At 31.5% G+C, this 10,727-nt stretch overlaps 1 protein-coding gene across 1 annotated transcript; it reads right to left on the bottom strand.

The window, feature by feature from the left end:
* Nucleotides 1-9,337: 9,337 nt before the first annotated feature.
* LOC114389893 lies at nucleotides 9,338-10,153 on the bottom strand. Its single transcript, XM_028350602.1, has 2 exons — nucleotides 10,002-10,153; nucleotides 9,338-9,656 (listed from the first exon to the last, which is right to left on the bottom strand). The coding sequence occupies exons 1-2, from the start codon at nucleotides 10,151-10,153 to the stop codon at nucleotides 9,338-9,340; spliced, it is 471 nt and encodes a 156-aa protein (XP_028206403.1).
* Nucleotides 10,154-10,727: the final 574 nt, after the last annotated feature.

The raw sequence follows: 10,727 nt of genomic DNA, 5'->3' as shown, positions 1-10,727 counted from the left end.
TCATGCCACCTTGAAGGCATTTGACTCGTCAAGCTAATGACGTTAAAGAAGCGCTTACTGGAAGGCAACCCAAGATTTCTTACCCTATCTTTCTTTTAATTAATTGCATTGTGTTTTTTTTAGGATAGTTGTGTTTTTTCTTTTCTTTATTTTGATTTTGTGCATTTTAATTTCAACAATTTAATTCCTGAAGTTTAAATTCAGTCATTTAATAAAAATTGCATGATATTTATGAAGTCATTGTCAAAGCTTTTTCTGAAGAACTCAAACACTTGAAATGTTGCATACCATTTTTGTGAAAATGCTGGTTCTATGAATGCAAGCGTCAGTTCAAGTAGTGGAGTATGAATCACAGCAAAGAGAGAAAAGGTTAGCATGTCTAGAAGAAATCATGCTACGGTAAGCCAACAACTTTGTCTTGTCCTAGTGAGTTGTGTGAAACCTACTTGTAAGAGAACGTCTGTTTTTAATTTCTTGATTTTGCATCATTCTTAGACTGTTAGATTAATTACATGAGGTGGAAATGATCAAGGGCATGTTTCTTCTTATTATCAGCCACTTAGCCAAAAAGCCAACCTTTGATGATAATTTATCCCTTGCACTTTATTTGAGCCATAAATGATAATCATGTTTTTTTTAAGACCCCTAAGCCTACTTTAATTATCTCCTACCTTATTTTAGGGTTTAAGAGAGCATAAGGATCTTAGTTATGATATGCTCCTAATTTGGGGGAGGGTTAAAAAAAATTGTCTCAAGAAGGTAAAACAACACACAATAAGGCACCCTAAAAAAAAAAAAAACTTGTAAGCCCAAAGTTTCTTTCAAAGAAAAAGGGAGATGAATCCTAAAAAGAAAAAAAAAAGAAAGAAAAAAAAGAGAAAAGAAGAATAATAAGGGCAGAAAATAAATTGAGGTTGAAAAATAAATAAGCCTAGGCAAAATAAATGGAAGTTTTTCTAGAAAAAATGCTCTCTTATAACCCTAATTTTTGAAATCCCAGAAAAACCATAATTTCTTTGATTAGCCAGGCCACATTACAAGCCAATAAAAGTCCTTAGTGATCCACCAAGTGTAAGCAGGATAACTTTAACTGAGATGAAGTGCAAAATTGGGAACATTAATTGCAGGTCGTATAATTTTAAACACTCACCCAAGACACTTGTGCGTAGAGAGAAACACTAAAGCCTTGTGAGAAAAAGTGAGGCAAACCAACCTGATTGATTTCTGCTACTAACCAATTCTATCTCAATGTTTGTTTGTGCTTCCATTGTAAGATCATGGCAAATGCAAGAAGGTCCAACTAAGGGAATTTAAAAAATTGCAGCTATTGAAAGTGTTGGAGCATTCAGAGCCTGCTCTCATTTTTGTTTTTGCTTGAGGACAAGCAAAGTTTTTAATTTGGGGAATTTTGATGACTACTAAACATGAGTTATTTTTTATAATAAAAATATATTGAAAATATCTTTAAAAATACTTTTTAACATTTATTTTTGGCTTAAATGATAATAATTGATATTTTTATTATTTATGGCTTGCAAATATGAAAAGGATAGATTAAAAGATAAAAAGATGGAGAAAATATCAAAAAAGAAGATTTTTAGCATCAGGCCCAAGTCCATTGCAACAACTATGAAAATGGAGTAAAGCCAAGGAGGAGAAACTCAACACAGAACCCCATCTAGTAGGGGAAATTTTATCTCATTCTTTTTTTCACCCCTCTCATTGTAAAGCCCTCATGACCATGAGTGACTAAACCCCTAGTTAGGGCTTGGCCGGCCTAAAAGCCAAAGCGATGTATGATGTACTTCATATTTATCAATGCAATAAGATTTTTTCCAGGTTTTTCTATTCTATTATCTTTTCTTTTATCTTGCACTATTCATCTTTATATTCTTTTAGGAGTTAGACGCTCGGGAGAGGATAACTTCTAAATAAGATTTAAAGAAAATATGAATGCATTAGTTTTAGGTATTAGACACTCGGAAGAAGGTAACTTCTAATAGAACAAAAGAAAAGGATTTCATAAGAAAGTCATTACTAGACATAGAATGATAATTTATGCCTATGCATTCTTGCAAACATCTTGAATTCATACTTCATGCATTTCATTTGTTGAGTCTTTGCAAAGGAATTTGGGAGATAGATAAATAAAATAGGCTTGTCATCGTGAGAAATAAAGGGCAAGTAAATGAACAGATGTGGGTCGAATAGAATCACCTAAATTGATAAAGAAAAATCATAAACTCATAAATTCTAGACAAAGAGGGCATGCTAGGTCCCAACAACATTATCACATTCTGATAACTTATCTTTTAATCATTTTATCTTTTCTTTTTTCTTATCTTATTTTTTTTATCTTTATCTTAATCTTTAATTTTAATATCTTTTACTTTTCCTATCCTATCTTTTCTTATCTTCTATTTTTATCTTTAAATCTTTTAATTTAAATACTTTATTTTTTATCTTCTATTTTTATCTTTAAATATTTGTCTTATTTATTTTCTTATTTGTATTTTAAATTTTTTATCTATTACTTTTAAATTGGGTTTGCATTAATCTTAGTACAAACATCCCTGTGGATTCGACACTTGAACTTCTGAGTACTTTACTACTTGTGACAAGTTGGTACAGTTGCCAACAAGTTAACATTAATATATAATTTTTAATCAAATTATAAATGTTGTGGCTAATCCATAATTAATCAAAATTATAAAGATCACTTAGACATAAAACTTAATCATATGAGAATAAATCATATTATGTACTTCAAGATCAAGATATAATACAACGATGAATAAAATTCTCATATATAATATCATAATTGAATCATAATATTATGCCTTTGATTTCATATATATATGCACAAAATAATTTTTTTTCAAGAATATCTTCATGCATAAAATAAATCAAAACTCCATAAATTGCAAAGGTGAACACAAAAGCATAATCTTATATGATACGAAAAACAATTAAATTTCATAAAACCTTAAATGGTTTAGTGGCTTACGCAAGTTCTAATAATTTGTAGGTCATGGGTTTGAAATCTAGCTAGTGCAAAAATGGTGTGAAGAACATTTTACTTTTTTCATCATGTGGGAATTAGAATTAATTCTCGTTTATATGCTTTTATCTATGTGGGGTGGAAAAAATATTTTTTGATACATCTGTCTTTTTAAGTAAAGTCTTGAATTTGAAAGTGATTTGAAATTGAGACTCACCTAACTAAAGGTACTGAGTTAGGTTTCTCAACAAAATTAACCTCAAGTAAAATTGATAGATACTCTCCATCAATCTATTAGAAAAGATAAAATATAATTATAATAGTTAATTAGAAAATCTAACCGTTGAAATGACAATAAAATAAATTCATATTTATAAGAAGACCATTAAAAAAAGTATAAACCCATTATAGAGATTTTTTTTTCTTTTTTACAGCAAGGTATATTCATAGCCAAAAACTATGAGACTAATTCTTCAAAAAAATAAAAAATTGAGTATCAATTACTGGAAAAACATCTCCCCCCATATGTGTTGTTTTATTCACATAGTCACGAATCAAACCCTTAGCATATTTATTATAAAAACTAACATTTTAATATATTTATTATATATTTAAGAATCCCATACTATCAATTATGATGCTTTTTTAAGGAATCAATTATAAATGTTAGTTATATATATAATATATTTATATATATTTATTATACATTTATTATAAACACCCCTATACAAAATAAATATATTTATTACAAAAATAATTCTTATTATTAAATAAATAATAAATATGTTAAGGAGTGTTCTGTTTAAGTTTGTATATTATATAGAGCATTTGCAAGGATAGATCCATAAATCTATTAAAGGGAGTTAATTTTTTTCTTTATAACAGTTTAAATGTCTAATTCTTTAAATAATAATTTAAAAAAACATTTACTATTTTTACATGTAAAATTGAAACTAGTTTTTATTTAAATAATAATAACTTTCACTATTTCATAAAGGGCTTTAACATTGATTTTGGAGGAGTTTCAACATCGGTTTTAAAATTGATGTTGAAATGAAAGTCGGTGAAAGTAGACATTTTACAATATCAATTTTAAAATTAATGTCGAAAATCATTATTTACATCGGTTCTGGCTGAAACCGACGTAGAAATGTTATCAAAATTGTGTATTTTGACGTATTTGCTTTATCGGTTCTGAAAAAATTGGTATTTAAGGTTGTATATAATATCAGTTTTTGGCAAAACCAATGTTGAAAGTGTTATACAACATCCGTTTGTCCTAAACCGATGCTGAATTTTATAATATCAGTTTTAGCCAAAGTCGATGTTATAAAGGAACATTCAACATCGGTTATAGACTAACCGATGTTGTTTATTCCAATTTTTCTAAAAAAAATTTGTCTATTTTTACAGTGTATTCAAATTATTATTGAATAAATAGTCTTCAAACTAACAAAAATTATGACAAAGGAGCTGTAAATAATAAATGAAAAATAGCCTGCAAATTATCACAATACCATGATTGAAATCATTGAAAAAATAGTATAATAATGGACCTATTGCTACAAGTTATGTAACATAATTTACCGTTTAAGTAAAATAATATACGAAGTTTGGCTGAGAGAACATAAAAGTAAAAATACAAACATGACAGAAAGAGATGAGAGAAAGGGGAACAAAAGCATCTTAGGATAGGGCTCATAAATGTTCTCTCAAAAGATCCCCAAGATGTGATTTTCATTTTTCTCCATCTCAATAACACACGTGTCATTTCTCCTCCCACTAGTAATTGTAATTAGAAAATATTTTAATTAAATATAAATAATTAAAATATTAATTAATTAAATACTTCTTATAAAAATGAAAATAAATCCAAAATGTCTTAAAGCTATCTTCCCATTCTCTGAGCTAGAAGACTATGCTAAGGTGATAATGGTCTATGTCTAAGCTAGTTAAGCAAAATCTTGGATTGCTTTTAATGATCATGCTTGGAAGAATGAAGCCCAAAGGATCTTTAAAGTGATCCAGGCACCCGCTCCATTTGAAATTGAAAATGAAATCCCAAAGGAAAAAGTGTAAATAAAAGCAATAATGAAAATCAACAAGAGAAAATGATGCATACATAGGTCTAGTTTAGATAAACTTCTTTAGAAGTACTTATAAGAGAAAAAAATATGGTAAAATGAATTGAGTTTCTCACAAACTAAAATCAACTTAAGCACTTGACTTTAATAGAAGTTCTTTCATACAATTTCTCCAAAAACTAAATGCACGACTTGATTTAAGCTTATGGAGAAGCTCAATGCATTCCATAGTCTTTTTTTCTTCTCTATGTGTTTATGGAGACATTTATAGTTTATTCAATCAAAGTTAGACAAAAAAGCCACTAGTTCAATCAAAAAGCCATGTAACAACAAATTTCATAATTGAAGATAAAAGAGAAGTTATTACATCGTGAAGCTAGAGATGCTTTTAGAAGATCTAAAATGACACACTATGAGTAGGATCACTCAGGAAGTGAAGGAGCAATGACGGTGAGATATAAAATGTATTTCAATTAAATTTAAAAGAATTTGGTTAAACTATTCATTTAGTCCCTATATTTGTCCTCATTTTATAAGTTTTAGTCCTTAGCCATTTTTTTAGAGCCATTGATCACTATCAAAGTTTTTATACCAATTTTAGTCCCTATAAATTACTTTGGTCAAAATCATTTTAAAAGATATATTATTAACAAATTTGTTTAGTACACCAACTTATTTCATAACTTCAAGTAATTTATTTTCAAAAGCTACTTGAATTAGCTTATAAGTTACTTCAACTAGCTTATTTTCATAATATACTCAAACATTTTTACTTTTTTTCTTCTAATCTTTAATTAATTTACACATGCATTTATTGTGGGATGAAAAGAAAAAAAAAGGTAAAATAAAAACTCCATGACTATTTTATTGAAATTAAGAAAATTTATTACATTTCTTGATTTCTACAAAACAACCGTAGATGACAAGTAAAGAGGAACAAAGGGATAACAATATTTATTTATACCGATCATAGTTACAAATGATTTTTTTCCCAAATTACTCTTCATTGAAATTTGGTACTACCTACATTTCTATTTATAAGACTCAATTACCTAACTCATAAAGATTTTAAAAAAGTAGTTAGTTTAGTTGATAATAATAAATTTATTCTAAATTTATATACTTTTATTAAAATACTATTGTCATTAATACTTATCTCTCTTCTAAATGCATATATGTTAATATAATTTCTCTCTTATTTAATTAGTAGTATTTTAGTCTAAAAATAATTTAGGTATGAGACAATATATATTGAGTCTTATATAAAAGAACAAATAAATTTAAAAAGTTGAGCTTATAAATAAGATAGTTGTTGGAACAAATAAAGGTCTTCAAACACACTCACACAATGCACACTCACTCTATAATAGATAATAAGAGAAGATGAAAGAATTGATTGAGAAAATAGAGGGAACTTGGAATTCTGAATTAAAACTTCTGCACTCTCTTATTTCTCATTCATGATCACTATTATTTTTATACACACTGCACATGTAGCTATAACAACTTTCATAGCTGACAAACTAACTAACTCCCAACTCCTAACTAACTAACTGAATTACAGCATACATCAACATCCCTCCTTAATTCAGATTTGTCAAGGATGTCACTCCTAACTTGTCTCTCAATTCCTTGAACTTGATAGACTTCAATGGCTTAGTTAATATGTCTGCAACTTGATCTTTAGACCTACAAAACTCTAATTCAAGCTTCTCCTTACTCACTTGATCATGCAGGAAATGAAACTTGGTTTCAATATGTTTACTCCTGCCATGTGCCATAGGATGCTTAGCTAAATCAATTGCTGATTTGTTATCCATCAACAACCTCATAAGACTACAATTTCTCAAGTTTAGTTCTTCCATTAAAGCTTCCAGCCATAAAGCTTGACAGGCTGCCATAGTAGCAACAATATATTCTGCTTCACATGTTGACAAAGCAACTACACTCTGCTTCATTGAGCACCAAGAGATTAGTGATGTTCCAAAATTGAAAACATACCCAGCAGTGCTTTTCCTATCATCCTTATCACCACACCAATCTGAATCACTATAACCAAACACTTCTCCTTTTATATTCTTCTGACTGTAAGGATATAAAATGCCAAGATCCAATGTTCCTTTCACATACCTCAGAATCCTCTTTGCTGCCAAGAAGTGAGGTGCCTTTGGTTTCTCCATAAACCTACTTATCAACCCAACACAATAGGCAATATCAGGTCTAGTGTTACATAGGTATCTCAATGAGCCTACAATTTGCTTGTACAAGGTAGGATCAACTTCTTTCTCATCCCCATCTATTTGCAGCTTAATTCCAGTTTCTATTGGTGTGATAACAGAATTGCACTCCATCATATTGAACCTCTTCAGAATGTCTTCTGCATACTTCTTTTGATGCGTGGAAATTCCTTTACTGGTAGAAACAAATTCAATACCCAGGAAGTATGATAGTTCACCAAGATCATACATCTCAAATTCTTCCATTATTCTTCCTTTGAACACTTTTATATCTTCTTTACTACTGCCAGTCACTAGCAAATAATCTACATAGAGATATATTATCAAAAACTCACCAGAATCTGTGTTTCTGACATAAACTCCATGCTCAGTAGTGCACTTGGTGAAATTCTGCTGAACTAGGAAGCTATCAATTTTCATATTCCAGGCTCTAGGAGCCTGCTTAAGGCCATATAGTGCCTTATTCAACTTGTAGACTTTATCCTCTTGTCCTGCAACTACATAACCAGGTGGTTGAGTTATGTAGACTTCTTCTTCAAGTGGCCCATTCAAAAATGTTGACTTCACATCCAGTTGATATAGAGACCAGTTTCTGTTGCAAGCAGCTGCCACAATGAGCCTAACAGTTTCAAGTCTTGCAACTGGAGCAAAAACCTCATTGTAATCCAAGCCATGTATTTGCAGAAATCCCTTTGCTACTAATCTTGCCTTATACTTGGACACATCTCCATTAGGCTTTACTTTAGTCTTATAGACCCACTTCACATCAATTGGTCTTTTTCCTTGAGGTAAATGTACTAACTCCCAAGTCTGATTCTTCTCAATTGATCTCAATTCTTCTTCCATAGCTGCTCTCCAATGTGAATTTGTGAGGCTTCATCATGACTCATTGGTTCTGATTCAGCAAGTAGAGCAAAGTGCACAAAATCCCCTTCTGCAGTGATTGTTGTATCAGGATACAATCCATACTCTCTAAGTGTTTGTGGTACTTGTCTCTCTCTTTGTGACCTTCTGAGTTGCTCTCCACATGATGATACATCCTTTTCACTTTGTTTGTCTTCAAGGTTCACAATCACATTTCTTTCACCATTGTCAACAACATTTATTTCCCAATTCCTGCCCTTTGTTTCATCTATTAAGAAATCTCTGCTAATCACAACCTTCCTCATTCTAGGATCATACAACTTGTAGGCACCAGTTGGATGATATCCAATGAGTATCATTGGTTTAGCCTTGTCATCAAGTTTCTTTCTGTTCTGCTCAGGCACATGCTTAAAACACAGTGAACCAAATATTCTGAAATGACTCACACTAGGCTTCTTTTTTGACCATGCTTCTTCAGGTGTGTATCCCTGCAATCTCTTAGTAGGACACCTGTTCAGAATATACACAACAGTAGAAGTTGCCTCTCCCCAGAAATAATGAGGCATTCCCTTCCCTTTCATCATGCTCCTGGCCATGTTCAAAATGGTTATGTTTCTTCTCTTAGCAACACCATTATGTTGAGGTGTATAGGGAGATGTCACTTCATGAATTATCCCGTCTTTATCACAAAATACTTGAAATTCATGTTAGTTATACTCACCACCTCCATCTATTCTAAGCACTTTGATTACCTTATCACTTTGCTTTTCACTCAACAACTTAAACTTCTTAAAAATGTTAAACACTTCACTTTTCTGCTTAATGAGAAAGATCCATATTTTTCTAGTAAATTCATCAATAAATGACACAAAGTAACTGTTACCTCCTAGGGATTTCACTTCAAAAGGACCACACACATCATAATAGATCACTTCAAGTTTTCTTTTGGATCTGATTGGAATTTCTTACTTGAAAGAATTCCTTGGTTGCTTTGACACACAACACTCAACACACAATTGTTTTGGTATCTCAATTTGTGGAAGACCATGAACCATTTTCTTACTTTTCAATTCACTTAAACTCCTGAAATTTAGATGACCAAACCTGTGATGCCACATCCAGCTTTCATCACTTATAGAAGCAGTCAAGCATTAAAATTCTACAATCTGAATTCCAATCTTAAATGTTTTGTTTCTTGACAAAGGGGCCTTTAGAATTAACCTCCTATTGCTATCAAATATCTTTATTTGACTTTCCTCCATTTGCATTGAGTAGCCCTTTTCTAGCAACTGTCCCAAACTCAGCAAATTATTCTTCATATTAGGAACATATAGCACATCATTGATAAATGAATGTTGTCCATCCTTTCTCTGAATCATCACCTTTCCAATGCCTTTTGCAGTTACAGAGTTGTTATCTGCAAACTTGATCTTGCTCTTCACCTTATCATCAATGTTTACAAACCACTCTCTATGTCAGGTCATGTGATTGGAACAGCCTGTGTCAAGATACCACAGATTAACATTGTCTTCTTCTGAGTTTGTTGTTGCCATTAGCAACACTTTATCAGAGTCAGAATCCTCATCTTGTGCCAATTGAGCCTCATCTGCATTTCTTGGAACCCTTTTATTTATGCATTCATCTGCAAAATGTCCCTATTTCTGACAGTTATAACATTGAATCCCTTTCTTGTTGAATTTCTTTTTGCCCAATTTGTGATTCCCTCCATATTTCTTGTCAGTTTCTTCATTCTGGTTATGATTTCCAGAACTGCTCGAGCCCTCACCTGACCCATTCCACTTATTGTTCTTCTACTTTCCTTTTCCCTTCTTATTCTTGACACCATCATAGTTGTTCCCTTTGGTTGTTTGGGCTTGCATAGCTTGCTCAGCTGATCTTTGTGAATTTCTTTCATTGAGCCTCATCTCTTGAGCTTCAAGAATTCCATGAAGTTCTTCAATCTTCATTTCTTCAAGATTCTGGCCTTACTCAATTGCCACTACTATATGATCGAATCTTGGTGTCAAGGTTCTTAATACCTTGTCAATGATCCCTAAGTCTGATTGCTTGTCACCATAAGCATTCATTTGATTTGTAATTGCCAAGATTCGAGAAAAGAACTCACCAATGCTTTCTTGATCACTGATCGAGGCCGTACCCGAATCAAATAAACATTAAAATGCAGTAACTAGGAAGTGATCCTAGGTCGTTTCCCAACGAGCAATGATAAACCAAATGTTCATAATATACTTGCAGTAACAGTAACAATTGGGGGCAGTTGTTTGTTTTGCGAATTAAAGAACAAGCGAACTGGAATACGAAATAAATAGTATTAAAAACGGGTTGTTTCCTCTGATTCAGAAGCCATTCTCTTGTCCTCGGTTATGGAGAATTCGTCCCTATCAGTTAACCACTTAATCCAACCCTATTTTAATTTACTAAGCGAAAATCAACTTAGGGTTGTCAATACGTGATTAGGCAACACATACACCAATTAACCCTTCGTCCATTAAGCATGAATGCAAGTTAGGCTCAGAGGCA

Source organism: Glycine soja, chromosome 16 (assembly GCF_004193775.1).
Source record: "Glycine soja cultivar W05 chromosome 16, ASM419377v2, whole genome shotgun sequence".
Lineage (NCBI taxonomy): Eukaryota > Viridiplantae > Streptophyta > Magnoliopsida > Fabales > Fabaceae > Glycine > Glycine soja.
Note: the sequence above shows the minus strand (reverse complement) of the source record. Positions and strands in the feature narration are given on the sequence as shown.